Genomic DNA, 25246 nt, shown 5'->3' on the forward strand with positions numbered 1-25246 from the left:
TTTGATCTCTCTTTCTATGCGTGAGCAGCCCTTGTCAACTGTCACGCAAAAGACATTTTGAGCTCATAATCCAATTGTTTAATATAAGACTTTCAACAGTTCCTGTATGTGAAATTTTGATAGAGGGGATTTTCAATACTAGTTAAAGATTTTAGCTCTTGAAACTTTTACAAAATTGTGATGCCCCTGTTCATACATGTAATATCATGCCACAGACCCCCTAGATAGTGGGCAATGAAGTGGGGCTTGGGCCATGACCCAAAAACATTTGATTTTCTTTGTCTACAGTATGTTAAATACTATACATGTGCATTTTAAAGTTAATAACACAAGTGAAAGTTCAAGCAAAAATATTGAAATTTTATTATGATAGTAATAAAAGTGAACATTACTTGGTTAACAACTTGCCAGGAGGTCTTTCACAGTCTGTAGTGTGCCAGTGTTATGTGTATGACACATGAACAATAACAAACTTTTTTTATATGTTCTATCATCTACCAGAAAACTTGAAGAGACAGTGAAGCATGTGGTCCGTGTATCAAGAGTGTAAGTAGCACAAACTGCACATATATACTAGTTATGCAATGTTGTTGAAGGATATACCATGGTTTGCACACAAGATTTTTAGGCAAGTTTGTATACCAAGAAAATACAAGTGGCAAGTGGGATATTTTGTAGTACAGGTATACCAAAGAAAGTGTTTTGTAACTATTATTTTTATACCATGCCACAGGAAATACAGTGGCTAACACAATTAACTCAGCACATGCTGGGAATTAAGTTAGATGTATTACTGTTGAGTATACAACATCTTTCCTCTCTTCTGATTGGCGCTAGTTTTTATGGCATGGTATAAATGTACAAGTTTATATACAGAATGTAGCAGTTGTACATGTACCATATTACTGTGGAACGATTTTACATGGACACAAACTCTGTCTAATCAACATGTATCTTTAGTTAACTGCAAAACTGTTTAATCAAGAAACAGGGATTTTAAATGACCCGTTAATTGACCCATATGTCAAATCATAGTACATATTAATTAAGCACTGGACAGTCTGAGTTCGAATACCAAGACACTTAGTCAAGTGTATGAATAGGTACTACCAGAGTGCCCTGTCTGCTGAAGACAACCACAAAAATTGCAGGGGACTAGATGTGATGGAGTAGCATCCCATTTTAGTTGGGAGTGTGACTGTATAGTGGTAATTATAGTCCAGATTCGAGTTAATTGAGACTGCTGAATAAAAAGAGTCACAACATCATCTGACTGTATGTACTGAGTTTGTCTGTGGCCATGTACAAAATTACCTTTAAATTGAAGGAAACCTGAAAATAAAAGTTTACTAGCTAACAGATAGAAAAACACCAAAGAGCTAGTAATAAACAATAAAGAAATGGAGAAGATTGACACAAATTACAGACAACGAACTTGAAAAATTTAAGCTTAACCTTTTGATGTACAAACCATGACATAGGTCCTTTAATCTGAAGTGAATTATCCACAAAATACCTTCACCAAAGTGATGAAGTGTAAGAGTACACAGATTTGCCCTTAGTTCATGCTCTCACCCATATTAATTTGCAAATATTTCACTTCAGATGGAGACAACTGTACAGATACATCTTTAGTCTTGTTATTCAGCAGCCTTGGTTAACTTTAAAGTGGACTATTTTCCCAGGTGCACTGCATATTACCAAAACCAGAGTAAAATCGTAGTGCTGGTGGGTTACTCAAACCCTCTTATGTACCAGTTGGATCAGAAAAACATTGAACTTGGCAGTCTTATTTTCAGGTATTTTTCTGAAGACTCCACCCAGGAGATGCTTGATGAGTGGCGGCCATTAATGTGTCCTTATGATGTTACATTTAGCAAAGCAATGTTTTACTTTTCCCTGTTTTTGCCAACAACACTCTCGCCTGACAAGCACAGCAAAGGGTTCAAGTAGGTAATTTGTTTATTGATCATAAATGCCGTCATCAGGTGCTTTATTAAGGGCCAGGCACTGTACAAATTGACTGGCTTTAAGGATGATTTTGCCTACCTGGTTTGATTATCTAGGTAAAGACTGTTTTCTTATAAAGAAGTTCAATGCGAATAGTTTTACCAGCCTGTGAAAACGAAACCCCTGAGTTGTATATTAACTTTATTCATTTTCCAGTTTTTGCTTTTTTGTGTATAACTTGGAACTGTTGTTCATTTAAAATGCTTGGTGAAAGTAATAATTATTGGTATTGTTAGCTTGAACTGTAATTTCAAATTCTGTGATTAATATGACTGCATGTAGACTACATGTGCAAGACAAATTTTGTTCATGTTTGTTGCACATGTTATAATGGCTGAGATCCAATGACTGTTAAACCAGCTAAAACTCTGGAAGTACAAAAATTAGTGTACATTATACTCAATGTTGCAGTTTTGATATAGCTAGCTACATGTTCATGCAGTTGTACAGTATCTATATAATAGTAAATGGTAATCAGAGTTGTTACAAAGTTTTCAGTTAGGTGGCTTTGTTTCTTGGGATAGGCGACTGAGACTAAAGGACTAGAAATAAGTCAGCTGAGTCATTAGATCATGACTTTGTCACAGCCGCCTGCTTAAAACAACCTTGCCATGGGTACTTCTCAAACCTGCGTACAAGCCCATGTGTATTGTAAACAGTTGTTGGCCATTTGGCTTTCAGTATAGCCAGTGACTGTACATGACATCTGTATGAAAATGTCTACAGGTAATTGATGTTCATGTACTATGGGTATTGTACAGTCATGTAGTTATCAGCGCTTTCATTTAGTTTTGAGTCACCTGTAACTTTGTATTCCACACCCGAAGCAAACATATGACTTTGTGGGTCAATTTTATCAACAACAGGCCATTTCACCCATAGCATCAAGGCAAAATCTAGCATACTCACAGTCAGTTCTGTTAGTACAATGAACAGGACATAGATCAAACTTATTGGAGAGAACTTTCATGTCATTTTATTTGAAACTCATTGCATAGCTTTGTGATTGCTTTCCTCCAGGCTGTGGTTTGATGAGCTGTTAGGGATTTGGCAGTCATGTACCAACAGCCCAAGATGGGAAGAGGTATGAGCCATGACCTACATGTACATGTCAACAGAAATTTTAACGAAGGTTCCTACTATTTCATGTACATAAAGTTGAACATCGCTCTCAATAGCCAAGCAGTGCTAGTCTCTGACCTAAGTCAAGGCCGAAGCCATAAAAGAACTATGACTGAGGCAATCTCTGGACATGAAAAAATAATCACCTAGGCAATGTGCATGCTGTAAGTCTTCTTTTTCTGCTCTTTGTTCATGAGCGCTTGCAGAGCAGATGGTCAAATATAACTTTCAAAACTTCTTGTATGTTTATCAATTTCTTTCTGGCTCAGATTGTGAGTGGAAAATCAAATTGTACTCTCTAGTCTTGTAATTGGACACCCTGAAAAAGGTTTAATATGATTAATACAAAGAATTTTCAGTTCTGTATTTTTTGAAAAGAAATCAAAACAAAAACACCAGTCAACAATAACAGCAATGGCAATAGCAGCATCCTGCACATAAATTATATATGTATGGGATCTATGATGCCTCATAAGCATTGTTGGAAATGACGTTTGTTACAGACCCTTGGAAAGTTTTCTTACACTGTATATCTCCTTTTGTGCACTTCTTGCCCCCAGGATTTCGTGCAAACATTTTTTTTCTTGCAGTTTTGTTTTGCTTCACTCATGACCAACTAAGCAAAAGAGGTACTAGCTACATGTACATAGTACAGTAGTACATGTTTAGTGCATGGGCTCCCTTGTAGCTACAAGTAAGTTTGTGGCCATGCACCTTTTTTGCCAGCTTGGCGAAAATTTTTCTGAGATGTTTTGAATGAATTACATGTATCTCCTCTACCAGTAATTTTAGAAATGTAATTAATTTTATCATCACTTTTCCAGGACTGCTTAAAGTTGTTTGCCAGGCTTGCAAAAAATAACATTGGATTTGTTGATTGGAGTCCATACCTTGCAACTGTGAGTAATACATTGTAAATTAACCCATAAATTTAGTTTACCCAATTATTTCATGAAATGCCATGGAACCATCACTAAACTGCAGGTGTTCCTGTTTTATGATCTTCAGGTATTTACACGGATTTTAAGGAATTTTCATCTTCCTGTTGGCGGCAATACTCCTATTAGCAGCCTCAAAGATTATTCAAGCATAATTAGCTCATTTGTTATCTGGATTATCAATTCAATGGTAGGCCTGTAATGTTGCTGGTTTTTTTTTTTAACATGTAGGTAACAGATAAATAAATACATGTACAGTGGAACCCAATTGATCTGGTCACCAACAGGCCACAAAAATCTGGCCGTATTAACAGGGTGGCCATCTTAAAGGGGTTCTTTAAATCAGAAAATGACTGACTGAACCTTTGTTCAGGGCAGAATAAAGTGGCTGTAATGAGGTGGCCGCAAGGGGGGTTTCCACTGTACAGTCACATAGCATGGCTTGAAAACTTGAAAAGATCTTAAATTCCACCTTGCTGTTGTAGCTCTCAAATTTTGCTTGCCCTGGGCAAGTCTTAGTTTACTGACTTTGTTTTGAATTAGTTGGCGGACGACTTGCCTGGGCCCTTGACCATTGGCAAGTGAGAATGAAAAGTAACTTGCCTGGCAGCAAAACCTAGTTGTCCAGGATGACCGGGTGACCTTTTTTTTTGAGCCCTGAAATGGGGATTTTTGAAAGTCAGTGTAAACAAACAATGGAACATACACTGTACATGTCTTCAGCCATGTATTTTACAAATGTACACAGGGCCTGACAAGGATTATTTTTTGAGACTGTCGCAAGACATACATTCTTTAGAATTTAATACTGTAGCTGTTAGCAATTAATAATAATAAATATTATTATTTCGAAATCTGTAATTTCATTGAAATTGCTTTTCAGAGTAGCTCCAGTTCGACTCAAGAACATCTCTGCAAATTGTTCAAAGCACTGGAATCTTTTTACCATCCTTCAAACAATGGACGTTACTCAGTGAGAACTTGTACATTGTATAGTCAGAATGAAACTGCATTTTACTTTAGTATGGTTATTGAAGGTCACGGGCTCCTGAAGTTATAAATTAAGTTATGAATCAATTGAATTAAGGTGCGCCGGTGCAAAGTTACTATTGATCCCAGACGTCTGTTGAAATGGAATTTTTTTCAGGTCGTTGCATGCACCGTTGGTTTAAGTTGGGGATTAAAAATGAACATGTGATGACAAGCATCTCTTGGCTACAGTTTGCAGTACAGCTGTCACAAATTCCTCAAAAGTAGCCAGTTCAACTCAAATCTTATCCGTGTGATGGGTGTGCATCATTCAAACTCTTCTCTGTATTATAAAGTTGTGCGATACTCAACAAACTTGCAAACAAACTGTGAAGCACCTTCCCCGACGGCAGGAGATTCACTCATCACTCAATCATGAAATTCGTCATCACATGATCACTTTTTTTGAATCATGAATCAATAGTGTGTACATTTGTACAGTTTCACCTCTCATAAGCTGTTACAGGCCTTTGGAACCAGTTCAAAAGTTTGATGCTGGTTTGAAACATTTTGTACTTATTCAGAACCGTGGGCAAAAATTGAACTACAAGGTACATGTCCACGTGTATACATGTACATCGTAGACCTCTGTGCATGTAAATGATGGTAATTGTAATGGTCTGTATTGCAAAATCAGACTGCTAACAGTTGTAGGGAGCCAGTCACAATGCATGGACCAGCTTACCTTTGTTACGTACATGTATGTATGGACATACACGTGTAATGTGCATCACTATTAATTTTCTTCTTCTCTGTCACAGGGTAAGCTCCAGAGGTTTCTTTACAACTTGCCCAAAGAAATGATCAAGAGGCTTCACAGGTAATAAAACATTGAATACAGATAATTAATTGATGATATTAATTATCTTTTACTGTGGGCAGAATGATTAATGTCATACCTGAATGGTGACAAAGTACAAACATGTATACAGTGGAAGAAAGGTGTCTGTCTTCCCTATACTGTTAGTAAGAGTACGTGTACACCAAGAGAATTTTGAAGTTCTCGTAGCAACTGGAGAACTTCTTTTACATGTGTGTGTACAAGCCCTACAAAAAGCCTTTTTGAACCTGTCCAAGCCCATGGCTTATTGGAATTTTATGGTCAGATATCACACTACACGTACTTGTTTGTACATAATTTACATGTTGATGATTTACGTGACTGTAATTTCTTCTTGCTACAGCGGCATGTATATGATAGTTATACTTACATGTAACTATATTAAACTTACACGTACCACCTTAAATTGTTTTGTTTTTTCATTAGAGAGAGATTTCCAAAGAATTCTTGGGAGACCCCCATTCCAGAAGAATCCAAGCTGAAGGATGATGACCTGACAGCATTTGTAGAGTGCCTCAAGCCTGCCGTCATGCTAGCAGTGTTTAACAAGAGTGGAAGCTTTGATGCTGCTGGGGCACTGCAAAATCTGGCTCTGATCAAACCAGACATAGTCCTTCCAACTCTATTAGACAAGTAAGGTTTACATGTGTAGTTGGCCAAAATGTAATATTTTAGTACATTATTTTACAGTAATCACTTTTGTGCTTATCCCATAATTATTTTAGCCTCCCCTGGACCTTCCTAAAATGGGCAACGGTGAACCCCTTGAAAAATATGATCAATTTGTGGACAAAGCATTTCATACCTCTCCTTAAAAAACAGTTAATGAATTCATGAAGATTGCTTAGGATTGTTTTGCCTTAATGCTGTTTTAGTCAAGGAGGTTGGCAAGCCACACATGTAGACATGACATTTGAAATTCAGTCGAGTAAATTCTATCTTTAACATCCTCCTGTACAGACCCCCTTTTTTCTGTAAGTAACATACTGTAAGTTGGTTGTACGTGATTTGTAGATTGTAATGTGTAGATACGTATGCCATAGACTTTTTTTTTTTAACTGTAGTGTAAGTTTAGTTGCAATTGTTGTAATTGTTCGAGCAAATTAAAAAAAAAATCCTTCTGTAGAGAACAATAACATCAGAGTGTGTACTTTCTTGTCAAAGGTTATATGTGGCTTTGGGTACCCTGACAGAACCTCATCAGTTGACTGCCACCTTAAACTGTGTGACGTCTGTAGCCAGGGCACTTGTCAGGCCAGATGAATCATACCCTGCTGGCCGCAGCCATGTTCTACCATTGTTACAGCTGGTGCTTCCTGGAATTGACCCTAATGACTTCAGAAAGGCTTTGGTGAGTGCAGACATCTGCAGTAATTGAGATCAGCAGGTCAAGCTTGTGGTTTGTGTGAGGAAAGACATTGCTTATCACTAACTGGGAAACATACTGACAAGTTTACTTTGTGCAAGGCTTCTTGAATCCGTTAAGGACCATCTCTAACAGTAACTCGTTTCTGTTGGGTTGAATCATGTTATTTTTCAGTCTTTCACCATGGGGGTTACAGGTCTGTCTCACTCTTGTTTTCCTTGATCCCTACTATCTTAAACTTAAACAAAGTATGACTCACTGTGGGAAAATGCTATTAAACTCCCATTAAAACACTGCACTGTAGAAAAGAAATTTCTCTTTAATCGGTGTTAAAGATTGAATCCTTCAGTGATGGTGTTCATCCAGCCCACTGCATATATACCTTCATCAATTTTCAGTTTCACTTGAAAGTTTAGGTACAAAATGTAGTAGTAGTAGTCCTCTGCCTTCTCTACTCTATTATGCTTGTTCATGTGGTGAATTTGATGGCTTTAAGTGAGTGCACTTTGTATTTCAGTGCAGCACCAGTAACAATGCACTGTACACATACTTAGTAATGATGCTCACTTGATTATTTTTGTAGGGAACGTTTATGTTCATTTCCACCGTTGTTTGTCTGGTGCCCGTTGTGGACTGTTCAGAGGCTGTGGGAGTTGTAGAAATGACAGAGGTTACAGTAACGTTTTGCGTGTTCTTTGTTGCTTACATTAATTTTATTACAATTACATGTATGCTACAAGTTGCAGTTTTATCCTACATGAATCCATATCAAGGTATCATGAAATTCTTCTTAACATTTTGCAGGATGAGAAAGAGTTGTGTCTTGCAACGGCTCAGTTCGAAGACTTTGTGCTACAATTTATGGACAGGTAAATTCTTAAACTGATGACATTAGACCTACAGTACTTTAGGCTTCTCATTTTGTGTAAGATCTGTAGGATTCTTTGCAGAACGGTCCAAGAAACAATGTTTACATATTTATACTTAATACAGCTGATCATCTTGTAATAAACAACTTCTGTAGACAGCCTTAGTCACAGCCCCAGCTACCCGCACATACAATCACTACATACTGTTGAAGCAGGAGCAGGCACCTCTCCTAAATGTATAGTGGAACCCTGTTAGTCTGTATTAACAGGGTGGCGGTATTAAAAGAGTTCAGTAAAAAGAAAATGACTGACTCAGCTCTTCTTCAGGCTGTATTAACGAGGTGCCCGGAAGGTGGGATTCCACAGTACAACAAGTTTCCAATTCCCAAGGGTGTTCATTTATGGGAGGTTTTTTAAAACTTGCCAAGATGAATGTACATTTTAATATACTCTTATCTTGTCAACGCTTATCGGTTTTTTTAAGGCACAGGGGTGCATCTATCCCATGGTTAGCATAAAAGACTTCTGACTGTTGAAAGCTCCTCTGTCGCGACTGTTTGGGTACAAATTCGAGTTCAGTGCTCAACATCTTACCACCCACATGAAATGGTTTACAATTATTGCTGTGACCCTTATCCAATACTAACTAAAAAGTTGTTGTGAAGCACTAACATCCAACATCCATCCTTGTGGAGGCATGATGGCCTCATGGTTAGTGCACTCGCCTCCGGATCAAGAGGTGCAGGTTTGAGCCCTGGCTGGGGGCATTGTGTTCTGTTCTTAGGCAAAACACTTTACTTTGACAGTGCCTCTCTCCACCCAGGTGTATAAATGGGTACCGGCGAATTTAATGCTGGGGGTCACTCTGCAATAGACCAGCATCCCATCCAGGGAGAGTGGAAATACTCCTGGTTGTTTCATGCCAGAGAAACCGGAGATAAGCACTGGTCTGATGGGCCATTTGGCTCGTATGCAGACTTTACTACTAACGTCCGAACAAAGGCTCTGTCAGAGTTATTTTTGGATAATCCTAATCATGAAGTAAATCCTTAGTGACAACAATCACAATGTTTGCCTCAACAGCATTTTGTTAAACTATATCTGGGGCTGTTGTAATGTTTTTTGGTTCTGTTTCACAGATGTTTTGCAATGATTGACAACTCATCGTTTGAGAACACGTCAGAGCTAGACAGTACCACGATGAAAGCTGACCAGCGTCACTCCCTGGAGGGCATGATGGGAATGGGCGTGGCCTCGACATTTCACGCTATTCTGATGCAGAGCTCGCCCAAGATTTTCCAGGTAAAGTTCTGTTTTGTACAACCGCAATAACTAGTCTTATAATTTCCAGTTGATTATGTTTCCATAGTAATATCATGGGTGACAAATTACTCCTTAATTTTGGCGCGAAATTTCTGCGTTAAATTATAAAATTACATCACATCATCACAGTGGTCAAAATGTTGTGAACTCACAAGGTGCAGCCGAGTGAGTCCACAACAAATTTTGACCACTGTGATGATGCGTACTTGTTGTCGATAGGAGTACAGACCACGCTAAACTACATTTCGATTTGTTTTTTACCACAATATCAACGTCCAAGAAAATGTTTTTTCAGAGCGCAAGCTGAAAAAGGCATTGCGCAACACATTGACGGGAGCAGCGTGGTATGGACTCTTATCAACAATGGCAAATTAGCCAATCAGATTGCGAGATTAGCAGCAATTGTGGTAACAGAAACAATTCAAAAAGCCATGATTGCAGGCGTAATTTGTCACCCATGATTATTGAAAGGTAATCAAATCTTGTCACCATTTGATTACCCATACAAGTTTCATAAGCCAGGATTTGAAATGTGGGCATCCATACGAATGTTCTACTAAGGAGTTTTTGTAGGCGTTTCAATTTTTTATCCAATGTTGTATTGAACTGGCTTGTTTTATTTGGTCTGTATCGGAGAATATTGGTCTCTTTGCGATCCATAACTCAGCTAACATTTCCCAGTATGGACCGCGTTCAGTGTCATATACATTGTATTTACTCACTATGCATGTATTCAGTCGTTGTCGCTGTTGTTGTTTTTTTTTCAGTGTGCTCTTGATCAGCTATTTGCGTTTTGTACCAGCAAAGTACTTGAAACAAAGGTGGCAGGAAAGATGGCATCAGACATGTGCCGGGCGGCTGCAAGGGTGAGTTTCAAAAAAATACCAGCTGCTTGGTTAAATGATAAGTCACTTTATTAAGTGTGATGGTATTTATATGAAGCACTGCTGTGCTGGGGAGACTAAATCGAGAAACAAATATTGTAAGTAGAACTGAAAACGTGTTTAAAATCCCAACTGGTTGGAGGCTGACCAGTTGGTTATTTACAAGACGAGGGGAGTTGAATTAATTTTGGTACAACCGAACACAAATCCATCTAGTGGCAGGGAGAGGGATTTGAACCCAAGACCTCCGGATTACAAATCTAGTGCCCTAACCATCAGGCCATGCCGCCTCTTTGGTTGGTGTAGAGTCTATTTCTCAAAGAAATTACTAGGTTCAATTTCAGCTTTGTATTTACAGTGTACGGTGCTGGAGATTGACTGGTCACAATTATTGTAAACTGGAAAAAAATTTAGAGGAAATTATTATTATATCCACACTGTGTGAGCTTATTATAGATTGGAATGCAAGACACCTTCCTAGTAAAAACCGAAGTAATGACTGTGGCAAATCCTGTGCCGGGGACACAAACAATCCAGCGAACCAATCAAAACTCAGCAAATTCATGCAGCCGACGCAGAGAACAGGAAAACGTGAGCGCGACGATTGGTTTTGGTTGCGCTTCTGATTGGATGACAAAGTGGCACGAGATTTTTAGCCAATCATGTAACGTATTAATGCAAACCCAAAATTGCGAAAATGCAAATTACTTTTTACACTAGTGACAACCGCTCTGTTACATGGCAAGTAAACCCTGATCAGTTAATTAGTGCCTGTAGTTGCCTGTAGTTGCCTGTAGTGCCTGTGACATCATGTAGATGCAGGTTATACAGTAATCATGTCAAGGACACTCAAGGTCATGGGTAATCGTGTCGTGTATAACCGTGGTGCATGATTTCTAAGGGTAATCATGTCAAGTTCACGCGATTTGTGTTGCTTGCCGTCAGCCAAGAAGCAAAAACATGACTTCCATTTTCTCTTCGTTCAGTGTACATGTACAATAAAACAATTATTAGATTCGGTTTTTGTGATATCCAGAATAATCAAGGTCTCGGTAAGGTTTATCAGCCTCAACCTTCAGCTTCGGCTGATAACCCCTACCTCGACTTTGATTATTCTGGATATCACAAAGACCTCATCGAATAATTGTTTATAATTACCGTTATGTTTGAATTATATACCGGTACTTGGGATTTTCGCGAATTTCTTATCGGGAATTTCCATTTCATTTGATTTTCCTCTCGGAATTTTCGGTTGAACGGCGCGCTTTTCGGAAATTGTACAATTTCGGATTTTCTGGAAACTTTGCCGGGAAATTTCCATACCATTTGTCTGTGTTTCGAAATTTTCAGTTTTTGGCTCAATGGAAAGTGTCCCATATTTCCAAGATTTTTGTACACAATAGCATCTGATCTTCATCTGATTTCTGTGGAATGTGCCACTTCAAATTCCTTCAAATTACTTTTTACACTCTATTGACAACCGCTCTGTTACATGGCAAGTAAACCCTGATCGGTTAATTAGTGGGGGTTGTGTCTTCTGTGTTATGGACTCTATAATTAATGTACATGTTAAATTACGTTTACCCTTTAGGAATGTGTTTTCCCTTTCTTTATTGTATTTCTTTTATTTTACTCAGACAAATGCAACAGCAACTCTGAAGAAATTTGTACCTCACTGTTGTTCTGTTATTGAACACTTAACCTCTGGTAAGTAACTGAACTCTACTCGGGTAGATATTCTGTCAAGAGGATTGTGTAATTCTATATCTTTAAACTGCCCATTGCATTTGAAGAGAAACTAGAGACAATCATACATGTATTTTCCCTAGAATAACTGTTGAATGAGTGCTTCAGCTTCGAAAACGCAGCCAGAATGTTTTAATCTCTTCTTTTACAATCTGTCTTTGATCTTTTCCAATCGTAACCATTGTTTGGTGTTTTTTACTCTTAAGCTTGTTTCCTTCGATATGGAAATTTTTTGCGCATCACATACTGTCAATTACCTATGATGTTGCGGCATAGCTCTTTGAAATTCTGAGGCAGATCAGATACAGTACCATCAGAGATAGGCAAACCAAAATATTCGCATTGAAAACGCATTCTTAGAAACATTCAGAACCTGTGTATCCTATGTGCTGTGGCAAATTTTCAGGCAGCTATTTTACTAAGATTTGTGCGCCTGTCTAGGTCTTGGGTTTGTATAACTGTCTCAAATTCTCATAACCCCCTCGCGTTTAAATGAGGCTACGTAGGCTATGTAAAAAAGTCCCCGTTTTTGGAACAAAATTTTAGTCAAATCGGGCCAAAAAATGGTAGCGTGTAAGTGTGGCCTTTAGTTTGTGGTACCACGGTGTACTTGGATATGCAAGTGCTTAAAACTATTCACTGTAGTTGAAACTGGAGGACTTTCTCGTTGCATGAGTCAGATAACATGACCATGATGATCTTTTTGTAATGGGCACGTTTGAGGACATGTTCCATGTTCCATTGAAACAAAAGCTGCATATTGTTAATATTATTTTCAATATTTTCTTTAGTGGAAGGGGTCGCAGAAGAAGAGGAAGTTGATGATCAGCTGTTATGGAATCTTCAGATTTTATCGGAGGTTCGTATGTACTTGTTTTATATTTTCACTCTTTGCAGACATTTTGAGTGTTTGTACAATACCCCAGGCAAGGAGCAAATGTTTGATTGCCAAACATACACATGTTACAGTCTGTTTGTTAATCAAACTTTCTTAACAAGAAAGAATGATTGTGATGACATGACAAACAGAATTATCTGCTGGTAATGATTTATTTTTCTCTGTAAAAAAAGAAACATGTGTGGAAATGGCGGCAATGTTGATGCACCTAACCAATCCTGTGGGAGTTGAACTCTTTTCTTATGTAAACGCTTTCCAATAAATGTGCATTACTGTTGGCCACACGAGTGAAAACTTTTTTTTGGTTCTGACTAGTTGTCATTATTATGGTGTTTTATTGCATTCTCAACACTTAGCACTAAACACACGTGGTGTCCGTTGTATCCATTATTTGCCGGGTTGCCGTACAAACACAGAGACAAGTCTTCATGTAATCTTCATGTAATGACCCATGTAATCGAACCTAGTGGGTGCACAAGAGACTAGAAGTACTAATAACCAAACATTCTGATGTTCAGCAAATCTTTCTCAACAATTACAAAGTTTTAGCCTCTGTTAATTTACAATATGAAGCAGTGATCCTGTCCTATTCTTGCCGCATGTGGATATCTGCCTTCATGATCAATGCCATTGGAAAATGCAAGTTTGTAAAACCCAACACTTACATCATAGTATTCGAACACTGGCTTTGTGCGTCACTGCAATGCAAAACATTGAAACTTACAGTGCACTCAGGAGAAACGAGAAAAGTCTTGAATGAGACGAGACGCATCTCGAGAGACAGTGGTAACTTACTTTTCAGCGGTACTGTAAGCTTTGACCAATGCTAAAAAGGAATCCTAGTACAGTCTTTCAACAAATTTTCTTCTTGCTGAGCTCAGCGGCAATATGTCTCATGTGTTTTAACTTGTTTCCCTCAGGTTGTGCGTTCCAGTGGATCATTGCATTATAAAGATAAACTCATTTCGGCAATTAAATCAACCATTCACCTCAAGTGTAAAGAAGCAGCTACTCTGGGGGCCATAGTTAGTAGAATTTATTCCATTGTATTTGCCAATATTACATGTTATTATATGTTGTACTCACTATCTCTTTTCTGATTGGCCGAAAGCATACAGTGAATTTTTCGAAACCAGCACCTGTGACATCATCTAGCTGCAGATTATACAGTAATCATGTCAAGGACACTCAAGGTCATGGGTAATCGTGTCATGTATAACCGCGGTGCATGATTTCTAAGGGTAATCATGTCAAGTTCACGCGATTTGTGTTGCTTGCCGTCAGCCAAGAAGCAAAAACATGACTTCCATTTTCTCTTCGTTCAGTGTACATGTACAATAAAACAATTATTAGATTCGGTTTTTGTGATATCCAGAATAATCAAGGTCTCGGTAAGGGTTATCAGCCTCAACCTTCAGCTTTGGCTGATAACCCCTACCTCGACCTTGATTATTCTGGATATCACAAAGACCTCATCGAATAATTGTTTATAATTACCGTTATGTTTGAATTATATACCGGTACTTGGGATTTTCGCAAATTTCTTATCGGGCATTTCCATTTCATTTGATTTTCCTCTCGGAATTTTCGGTTGAACGGCGCGCTTTTCGGAAATTGTACAATTTCGGATGTTCTGGAAACTTTGCCGGGAAATTTCCATACCATTTGTCCGTGTTTCGAAATTTTCAGAGTTTTTGGCTGAATGGAAAGTGTCCCATATTTCCAAGATTTTTGTACACAATAGCATCTGATCTTCATCTGATTTCTGTGGAATGTGCCACTTCAAATTCCTATTTTTTTTTTTCTATTTTATTTATCTGATCAGCATTTCTCTTGTTTCCCTGCAGCTCCTGGAGCACATGCTACGGCCGCTGGCTAAGATTTACCCCATGGAGTGGAGGAGCGTGTTGGTTGACTTTGGAACACCACCGACAGAGCATCTGTTTATAAGGGTGAGGTTTTGTACACGTTTAACATGTGTTAGTCAGGTTAGAATAACTTCAATAAGTCCGTATCACTAGTTGACACTAGTTATTCGAGAGCCTAATCATCATACCTATCGCTAACGGTTTCTTTTCCTGATAATCCTAAATAATTCACACAAAAGTAGACAAACGTCTCCTTCTATTTACTGCAAACAGAACATAAATTCTCACTCTACTGTACAAACAGCTGAAAAAAAAAGACGGGAAAGGTTTTAATCCTTATTTAAATCATACAAAAGTAGATAAACGCCTCCTACATGTATTCACCGCAAATACAAATATTTTCACTCTACTGTACAAAACAGCTGAAGATAGACGGCAGCAGTTTCATTTTTGTCGTTTACCGTTTACCATTTGCCGTTTGCCGTTTGCCATTTGCCATGAACATAATTCGTTACATCTCCAATAGGACTTGTGTGACCGTGGGGAGCACAGTAGCATTGTAAGGTAGCTGGGTTGTTTACAGCCTCGTAGATAACATGTAAAATAATGTTTCAGACATAGTGTTTTATGGTAAAGAAGAACATCAACCTTTCCCGACTTGTCGCTCGCTGAATATTGCTGTCTTGACAGCTTACAACTCGGCTGTAGTTATCATCAGCATTTTGATATGGTACCTCGGATCTGCTCATGTAAAAACGCAGAATCAATGCTAGATTGGACAACAACATCAGAAGTTCTTTGGCTTTGTGTATCTTGACATAAATTATGATAAGTTTTGTCACTGTAGATATACACAAATTTACGCCCTGAGAGTAAATTGTACGGTTTACCTAACCAAAGGCAAAGAAACAGCACATCAGACAGGATTAGCCTACTCTCAGGCTAATCAGACAGGGAAAATGTTTTGCATTTTTTCAAAAAAAAAAATGTCACGAATGTGTTCTAGAGAATACCATATCCTCCAAAGAATGTGGTTTGGTTTTGGACACCCCCCCTCCCTCCCCCTGATACTAATTCAACTGGAAATTCTAGTTTGGATTTATAGTTTTTTTCAAAGTTACTTTTGGCTTTTGGACCCCTCCCCACTGGAATTTCCAATCATCATCCTTAAGCCCCGGCCAAACGATTGCAACATAATGCAACATTGTTGCGCAACATATTGCACGCATTTGGCAACTCTGTTGGGACATGTTCGTACATGTTGGGTGTTGTTGGCTCAAGTTTGAAAATGGTAAACTTTTTCATGCAGCAAGTCATTTGGGGATGTTGCATGATGTTGTACTCGTTTCGCCAGGTTCGTGCAACAATGTTGCGCCAGGGCATGCGTGCTAGTTTGATTTGTAACACCCAACGTGTCACAACACGTCACAACTGGGTTACCAAACGCGCGTACAGCATGTTGAGCCCAACAAGGTTGCGATATGTTGCGTTTAAACGATGCGATCATTTGGCCGGGGCTTTAGGGTCACGGTGGATATGGATTTTCTTATGGAAATAGATTCCTGGTTGATTTAGCAATTTCTGGCTGAAGATCGTTTGAACTATTACAAGTTTCTTATGACTGAAATCAATCTTCCAATCATTCTGCAGTTACAGTGTTGGTCACGTTGAAACAACCACATGCACACAAAGAGTCGAGCTTGCTCAATACCCACTTAAGTTATTGTAGTAAAATTAACGTGTATTTTTTCATGTCACGTATAGGACTGGGGAAAGCCAGGGGATCTTTTTAACCTGAACATTCAATGGCACATACCATCCGAGGAGGAGAAGCTTTTAGCAAAGGAATTGTTGGACACGTTTTTACAACCAGTGCTGACGAGGCTGGAAAAATTCCTGGAAGAATCGTTGACGCTCTCAAGGTAAATCAAATTCCTCCAGCATATTGACAAAATTGATTGCTCCAAACTTCATATACATGTATAGTGGTCTCCTTTTACACTGCCGTTTGCAGTGACAAAATTGTTTTTTACATTATGATCGAACATCACGTCCGAGAACCAAATTGACTTAGTTTAGTTTTCGTGAAGATATTATCTGCAAACCATGTTTGCTCTGCAACATGTTAAGAAATCACCTCGCGGAACTGTTATGCTTCGTCATCATCATCACCATAAAGATTTACCCTCAAATTTACAGAGCAGCATTGCTGCTAATTTGTTTGAGCTACTTAATGTAAGTAAAGAAATAAGAAATATGAAAGAAAAATTAGAACAAAGTAGATAAATGTATGCAATATTACAGGACAAAATTCATTTGCAGAAGGTGTTAAAGTTTGTAATTGTACCATATTGATTTGGCAGTGCGTTCCAGGATTTGGCCTGGAACGCACTTCTGGTAACAGAATTAAGGCCATAAGAAGTTGTACATATTTTAGGTAGGGATATAATATCAGTTCCTATTAAGGAAGAAGTGCTGGATTACAGAGTAAATAAATCTTCCAAGTATTCAGGGTATTTACCAAAGTGAAGACATTGAAAAACAGAAATCAAAGGATGATATTTTGCATGCGTTTGCAAGTTGTAATTTGTAGTGGTACTCTCCAAACTTCCCATCTGTATCATAGCTCGAAGATGCTCAGCTAAAAACATGAATTAATTGTCAACTGTGCTAGTATCCTACCCAGGGAGAGTAGAGTGCTTTGTGTTAAAGAACTTTTATGGCATAGGCCAGTTAAGCCATAGAGCTCTGCTTTTCACTAGGAGTGAAGTAGGCTGTTCACAACCGCTCTATTTGTATGCCAAAGAACACGTGAGCGAAGCGAGCGCGGAGCACGAGGAGGTGAGGGCAGTAGGCAAGCTAAGCGAGCCAAACAGAGATGATTTCTAACCCCCTACCCCGTGAACTCTCCGGTTTTGTACTGGTGTCCAGTTTTCCCGCGATTCTATCGGCCAGTTTTAAGATCGAATAAACATACGAGAAAACAGAGGGCTGTGGACAGTCTAAGAGTAAAGAAGAGGTAAACATGCACTTACTAGAGTGAGAGAAAGACGGGTTATATAATCTGAAACCTAACATGATCTGCGATTTTACGTCTTCAGGGAGGAGCTTCAGCAGTGTCTAAACATCATCTGTGGGTGTCTGTCTGGAGCTGCCATTCTCTTACCAGACTGGAACAGACCTCCACTGGAAAACTTGTAAGGACTGTCTGGTCTTCTATCTTACCACTTACTTAATCCTCTTGGTGCGTGTTATTATCTAATTAAAATAAACACAATAAATGCAAGTTCTGTATTCCTTTACAGAGGCCTCAAGACCCTTGTGAGCCGAGGAAGATTTCAGAACACCGTCTCGATGGAACCAGGTATTGTTTGAATTCAGGATTTTAGCAATTAAATTTTTTTAACTTGCGTTCCGTTATACGGTATGGGTACCTTGTGACCGCACTTCATTAAAATCCGTTCTTTTTACTCACTGACTCAAACCCTTTCATCTCGTTGGGGAGCATAGGCCTTTAACAAAGTCTCTCCATTCCACTCTATATTGTGACTGTCTCTCCAACTGTTTCCATCACCCCCTCCAGTGACCATCGCCAGCTGTTCCCTGGGCTCCCTCTCTTCCGTTTCCCCCGTGGGTTCCATCTCAAGGCCTGCTTGGTGGTGTTGGTATTTAGTTGGCACAGAGTGTGACCCAGCCAATTTAAGTGTTCTTTTTAATTGCAGTACAATTCTTTCACAACTTGCACTCGAAGTCAACTCAACATCTAGTGTATTATTATCTTTTTCAGAAGTGTCAATGGGTGAACACAATTCACGAGCCCGGATAGCAGAGCTGATTCACAGACTGTTAGGTAAGGCAGTGTACCTCCAGGCCCGGGTTGTTCGAAAGGTGAATAGCGCTATCCACCGGATAAATCACTATCCAGCGGATAGCGAGGTTTGTTTTGTTAACACTTATCCACTGCATAGCGATTTATCCGGTGGACTGGATAGCGTTATTCAGCCTTCGAACAACTGGGGCCAGATCTTAATTAAGTAATCAATGCAATGCGCATTTTACTGAAAAGCGTGGGAAATGAACTTTGAGGAACTTTGTCATCAGCTTTGTGAAAGAGAGAAGCCCGGTTGTTGAGAGCACGATAGATCTAATGCAAGAGCGTGATTTTTTTATTCTAGTTTAGAATTGTAGACGAAAATTCGAAAAAATTAGCCGTCGTGGCTCACGTTTTCCAAACTACACAGAACTTGGTCACTTCACATTCTTGTTTCGCAGAGAACGGCTACGAAATGTACAAGATTTATAACACACGTGCACAGCCATTGTTCTCCTCATTAAACCTTTTGTTTGGTGGCGTTCTCGTTGCCATCGTGGTTTGCTTAAGCTCCCTAGTGACGACAACAGGGCGCCGAAAACGGGTGGACAGAAATGAACTAGTGTGCACGGGGCTTGAATCTGGTCTACACAATGGAGGTGTCTTAACTTAAAAGTACTTTCCCAGAGCGAAGCTGAAAAGATTACTTTTGTCCCCAGAGCACTTGTGTGTAAACTACATTCAATTATTTTTTTGTTTCTTGTAGATCATCTCCTTTGTCATCACGAGGATGACACTAAAGCTCTTTTGATAATTTTAAAGGTAGGAAACGTGTGTTTTTCTCTCGCTGGTGATTGTGTGCATGAAACTGTCGTGGTGAAACTTGGAAAAAATTGCTGTCAGGGCTTAAGTGTGATGGAATAACTCCTCTGAAGAATTGCAGAGATAATCGTGTAACAGAATTTTAAGAAAACCGACAGCTGTGTAGAAATTCCCATCGATATTCGTTGAAAAATAATTCCTATTTGAAGCTGTCAAATAGAAGTTTGTACATTGGTTATCATAATTGTATTTGTCGGCTATTTTACCATTATGACTTCAAATTTTGTAATGGAATCTGCACTCAGGTTTGAGTATTTTCAAGCGAATCATTAAATGGCAAATCAATCAATGTTCGCGGACATTTGTCTAGCCTATGAGCAGGCTCGCATTTGAGTTACGCGCGCAAGTGGAGAGCAAAGCGATCCAGCGGGAAGGACTCTAGTCTCGCGGCTTCGCCGCTCGATTTCGCGCTCGCAGCGCACGCTTGTGCTCCAACGTAAGCCTGCTCACAGACTACTATTTATCTTAAAGTAAAGCACTCCTCGCGCAAAGAACCGAGAATAGCATGTCAGATCGTGGCTTACAAGACTATACCACGTAATTTTCGATATTTTTAAAGGGACAATGACTTGGAGTTCTCTGTTCTAATTCCCATATCCTGTCAAATGCCACAAAAAAGAGAGACAAAGATTCTACAAAGCAAAATAGAACAAGTGTATTGAGAAAGAGGTACACATAACAAAGATGGAAGAGGACTACAGATCAAAAAATTTGTTTTTGTGACAGTATGTCAAAAAATCAAAATTACCATTCTAGCGAAATTTTAAATGTTTTGATCATATTATTTTTTTTTAGTTGATATTTCTTTGGTTTCAACATATGATTTTTCTATTGCAAGATAATAAAGCATGTTTATAGCAAGCTCCTAGTATATCAGCCTGGACAGCTGTAAATTTAATGGCTTGTTGTGTCATTTTGTTTGCACTTAACAGATCTATGATCTCTTAATGCTCCATGTTGGAGGCCAGAGAGACGAGTTTGATAGCAGGTAATGTATTATTCATCTTGTTTTTCAAGAAAGACGTAAAATGTCTTCTTGCAATCTTGGTTTTCGTACCTATTGCGAAGCTCTTTCTATACATGTGTGTCAGTTTTTGTCTGCAAGAGGGAGCTGTAATGGTTTGATGGTTTGTGCACTGGGCTCCAGTTGCAGTCATTTGGATTAAATACTGTGTTCGGGGACAAGACGCTTTGCTCGGACGGTGTCTCTCTCTACCCTAGAGTATTGTCAAAGCCATCTACAAAATACTGTTGGAGGATGGGGGGTGGTGGTGGGGGGTGGGGGGGGGGCGGCAGTGGTACCTTTGCATTTCCAGAAGTGTTAAAGTAACCTTGATCCATGTTACCACACACAGCATATAACAAGCCTTGTGTAAACAAGAATGGATAAGTGCTGTTTCAGATGAACTACAGGGGCAAATGTTTTTTTCTTTCTTGCACAGAAGCTTGTTATTGTCCCTAAATTTTAAACAGAATGAGTTTTCTTTTTAGTTTACAATTCTTTATTTGTGTTTTCCTTCAGATGGCGCAGTGCAAGTGCTGTGAAGAGAGCTATGGAAGACAAAGTATGTTGCACGTACCAAGGATGTGCGTAGGCTCGATTTCCAGCCGCTGTTCGGGGAAAAGAGCCCGCGCTCCTCCCCTGGAGAGGAACTAAGACCCGACGCGAGAGAGCGGCGGGAATAGAGCCTTATGTTTGCGGGGACAGAGAGACTTTGCCCATTTGCGTTCCGAACTTGACACTGCACCTTCAAGTTCAAATTCGACTAAGCTGATTCAGATGTTGTACATGACAGTAATATATATATATCTTATTAGATGTTTTGGTATGTAGTATCGCTGTATATTTTTACGAGTTGCGTCGTATTTTGATGAGTCCGTAGGGCGAGTCAAAATACAAACAATGAGTAAAAATATAAAGCGATACTACACTCCAGAACATCTAATAAGAGATTATTATCCAACTGCTGTAGTCAAGAAATTTATCAATGAAAAGCGAGAGAGTGTGACAGTTTTGCATGCACGCGCCGACCTGTACCGCAAACAGGTTTCCTACTGTACAAATAACTGTACAATATTGCTGTATATTTGTACTGTTATTTGGATGGTATTCACTGCAGTTGGATAATAACTTCATTTATGTCGGCGTCTCTCATAACGACATTACCAACCACCTGTGAATTGAGTTATTACTCCAGAGAAACCATCGTGTTGTGTAATCTTCAAGGCAATTCAAGGGTAATTATTTGCTAGAAGTTAAACTTAAAACGGAATCAGCTACTCGCAATTTTAAGCAAGAAGCTCATATTCCCAATCAGACAATGGCTGTTTTCGTTGACCAACCATTGGAGTTCTAATAAGTTTGTAAAAGTAATAATAAGTGGAAAATATCCAAATAGGCCATTTCCGAGTTACCTTGTGCCTCTGCTTCAAAGTGAGTCTTCATGCAAAACCTTTCATGTGAAAATGAGTTTGATTTGCATGAAAATGAACCTGTAGGCGGAACACATTTTCATATGAATGATTTCGTACAAAGACTCATTTTGACACAGAGTTAAAAGGCAACTTGCAGATGGCCAATTTCCACTCTATTATTGGACTACATAATTAATTATTTTGGTTATTCAGCTTGCAGGAAAGAAGAAACATGTCCGACCGTTGCTTATTGAAAGAGTCCAGCTACAACATGAGGTGCGCTCAAAAAATGTACTTTTCCAACCAACCACGCCTTACCATATCTTCTTCAATGTCCTGCAAATAGTTTACTTTCTTCCCACTTCTTTCTCCCGAGTCTGAGTTTCGCAAAATGCTCATACATTCCTGTGCTATAAAAATAATGTTCCTCGGTAGTTAAAAATAAGACACAGATGCCTATAGTTGTTTTCATGAGTGCTACTCCAATGTTTGCTCTTGCGAAAGACATTTCTTCAAACTTCACAACGACAAGTCGCTGAATATATGATCAACTGACAGCAGCTTTCGAAATTCAATTTTGGAAAGCTTGTGTTGAAATTTTATTGAAAGGTGTGGTAATATTGGTATAGGATGAAGTTAAATCGTTTTTAAAATAAACTATTCGTAGATTGTTAGTCAAACACAAGATTGTACTGATTAGTGCAACTTTGTGACAAAACTATACATATAAATCTCATTTCAGATGCGAATCCTGAACCGAATTTCAAACCAGTTAACAACATTACATAAAGTGTTGTTGGACGATTTGTTTAAACTCGCGACAACAGTTTACACAGAGGTAAGTCTTATTACTTTCCACTGTTTTTCTATATACAACAACAACAATCTATATTTGTACTCGTTAGATTTACAGATAAGTCGCCCACTGAGAAATGGCAAATGGTAGTGACTGCCATGCGTAAGTGTAAAAAAAAACAAAGAAGAATTAGGGAAAAAAACTAGGATGCCTACAGAAGTATATAGACACAGAATAAAAAAAATGAGCAAAGAGCTGTGCACTGATTAACTAAAATTCGAAGTACGTCAATGTACGGGACCAGTCAATAGTTGAAAAAGATAGATTCGTTCAGGAGAATCCGAGATTTTTGAAACACATACTGCTGTTACTTTTGTCAGTTTGTTTACAATAATAATTATCATTTACCTCTAGAATCATGTCACGAGCTTTCTTTATCCCTAGGTTCGTATCAAGGCTCAAAGAGTGTTATCGTCTTGCATCGATGTGTTTGATTACTTTGCTCGAACCTTGGTACCACCAACGTTATCTAAACTTCAAAACAGCCCAGACATCTCCCATGAAGAATTCAAGGTTTGTGCAAACGTGCAGTCACTGCTAAATCTTATATTTGTTGTGTATTGAGTACCTTCTTTCCAAACTACAAATTAATCGTCTCACACTTTGACTGGCAACTGAATAGAAAATTTGCCAAGTACACACGTAAAGTTGGCATACACTATAGGGGAAATCTCATGAACGAAATGAACGCAGAATATCTTTGTGAAGCGATATTGTGCTTTTTTTTCTCCCTCATTTTCTGATGTTGTTTTTGTGTTATTTTCAGGGTGCGCTTTACGTGTTGCTTAATAACCGCATGTTGTTCTTGATAGTACATTACTGGGAGGTCATGGTTGATGTGTGGCCTGTTATTGTCCAGGTAGGCATCTCGACGTTAAGAACTTTTTCCAAACAACATAAAATCCCCGCGGGCTTGCCACAGGTCAGGAAATGGTCAGGGAAAAATTAAAACTCTTCAAGTTCACGGAAGTGTTAGGGAATTTTATTTTGAGTGAAGGGAAATTGACATTTTGAGAGACAGTCAGGGAGAATTGAAATTATGACAACATCGATGCAATACCATTGAGATCACTGTGATCTCATAATGTTTTTTTCTTAGCGAAAAAGGCAAATTTGTTGAAAACGTATCAGTCCATGCTGTAAGGGAGGCAGGAGACCACTGCTATAATTATTTGGTCAGGGAAATTGTATAATATACAATTATTTATTAGGGAAAAGTCAGGAAATTTTACTTTACTCCAACCTCGTTCCCAGGGTCTGGAGTGACCAAGACTCTCGCAGTGCCTCTTTCCACCCATGTGTATAAATGGGTACCAACAACCTGACAAAAATGTGGATGGGGGAGGGGAGGGTAACCCTGCGATGGACTAGCATCTCATTCAGGGGAGAGTAGAAATACTCTTTGTCGCTTCATGCAGTAGAAACCGTGGTGAAGGCGCTTGGCTCGTCAAAACATCGTCTTTGAGAACGATGCTACAACTGGCAAACCAAATGCCTTAACTTGAAGCTTTCGATGAGGACAGTTGGACGTATTTTGAGAGTCTTAAATAATTTAAAAACGTCACAGTGATCTGTTAAAACTAGTTCGTTGCTGTTACTACAGACTCAACCATTAATATATTCTACAGACTCGATACAATATTAAGCAATCTTGTCCAGGGTCCTTTAATTTTTCCCGATAGAGATTTGACTACCCCTTAACACTTCAATACAATCGCAAGCCTGTGAGTCAATAGAAAACAAGAACTGATCGCGGAAGACATAACTCATATTCTCCATACTAATGTTATAAGCGTTGTATGAAACCTGGTGAGGAGAATCTTTTTTTTATCTGTGAACGTTTGCAGGCTGACCACTCTGAAAAGCCTTCCATTATCAACTTGATGACAATGCTCGCCGAGAAAATGGTGAAGAAGTATGATACGGTGGCTGTTAGCAGAATGGTAAGAGAGACATTTTGCCCCTGCAAAATGTTGCATAAAATTCAGCTGGTTTGAATTCTTGCATCATGAATCAGGACAAAATGACCTCAGTTTTCAACGTAGCCTTGTGTGCACTGCTCTTGCAAACTCTCCCCACTACAACACAGAAATGAACCAATATCCGCTTCATGTGCACCAGCTTGAGTACTGTTCCAGCACCCTTGTTCCCGATACGCACACACGAAGGGACTTGTACTCACTTCACTTTCCCTCAACGTGTTCCCTTATGTGTGCCGAAATTAATGACGTTTGACTTCTCGTATTCATAGGTTACCGATTCTGCAGTTGAACAAGCTAAGCGGCTCTTAACTTCAACGGGTCCCGTGCCGCAAAGCCATCTTAAACCAATCTCAAGTCCTACAGCAACAGCTCTTCCAAGCGACTTAGAACTCAAAGAGAGCAAGGA

General features: G+C 39.0%; 1 protein-coding gene across 11 annotated transcripts in view; it reads left to right on the forward strand.

Annotated features, from left to right (window-relative positions):
• The window catches only part of LOC145470706 (proteasome activator complex subunit 4-like), a 48209-nt gene that overhangs the window by 5254 nt on the left and 17709 nt on the right, over positions 1 to 25246 (forward strand). For 5 of the 11 annotated variants that reach the window (XM_081454529.1, XM_081454531.1, XM_081454533.1 and 2 more), the window contains exons 4-33: positions 502 to 546; positions 1800 to 1949; positions 3031 to 3094; positions 3957 to 4031; positions 4141 to 4260; positions 4954 to 5043; positions 5861 to 5919; positions 6367 to 6573; positions 7105 to 7291; positions 7890 to 7976; positions 8111 to 8175; positions 9315 to 9477; positions 10266 to 10364; positions 12020 to 12089; positions 12920 to 12987; positions 13947 to 14051; positions 14874 to 14978; positions 16659 to 16816; positions 17996 to 18091; positions 18200 to 18258; positions 18682 to 18744; positions 19472 to 19527; positions 20520 to 20575; positions 21110 to 21152; positions 22216 to 22278; positions 22745 to 22840; positions 23243 to 23371; positions 23625 to 23717; positions 24706 to 24801; positions 25110 to 25246. The exon at positions 25110 to 25246 is cut by the window's right edge and continues 33 nt beyond it. In XM_081454529.1, the coding sequence (XP_081310655.1) occupies positions 502 to 546; positions 1800 to 1949; positions 3031 to 3094; positions 3957 to 4031; positions 4141 to 4260; positions 4954 to 5043; positions 5861 to 5919; positions 6367 to 6573; positions 7105 to 7291; positions 7890 to 7976; positions 8111 to 8175; positions 9315 to 9477; positions 10266 to 10364; positions 12020 to 12089; positions 12920 to 12987; positions 13947 to 14051; positions 14874 to 14978; positions 16659 to 16816; positions 17996 to 18091; positions 18200 to 18258; positions 18682 to 18744; positions 19472 to 19527; positions 20520 to 20575; positions 21110 to 21152; positions 22216 to 22278; positions 22745 to 22840; positions 23243 to 23371; positions 23625 to 23717; positions 24706 to 24801; positions 25110 to 25246 (2904 nt within the window). Of the gene's footprint in view, positions 1 to 501; positions 547 to 1781; positions 1954 to 3030; positions 3095 to 3956; positions 4032 to 4140; positions 4261 to 4953; positions 5044 to 5134; positions 5351 to 5860; positions 5920 to 6366; positions 6574 to 7104; positions 7292 to 7889; positions 7977 to 8110; positions 8176 to 9314; positions 9478 to 10265; positions 10365 to 12019; positions 12090 to 12919; positions 12988 to 13946; positions 14052 to 14873; positions 14979 to 16658; positions 16817 to 17995; positions 18092 to 18199; positions 18259 to 18681; positions 18745 to 19471; positions 19528 to 20519; positions 20576 to 21109; positions 21153 to 22215; positions 22279 to 22744; positions 22841 to 23242; positions 23372 to 23624; positions 23718 to 24705; positions 24802 to 25109 lie in introns of those variants that run through there. The other 6 variants (XM_081454537.1, XM_081454532.1, XM_081454538.1 and 3 more) reach the window with 6 other exon arrangements.

Source organism: Orbicella franksi, chromosome 15 (assembly GCF_964199315.1).
Source record: "Orbicella franksi chromosome 15, jaOrbFran1.1, whole genome shotgun sequence".
Lineage (NCBI taxonomy): Eukaryota > Metazoa > Cnidaria > Anthozoa > Scleractinia > Merulinidae > Orbicella > Orbicella franksi.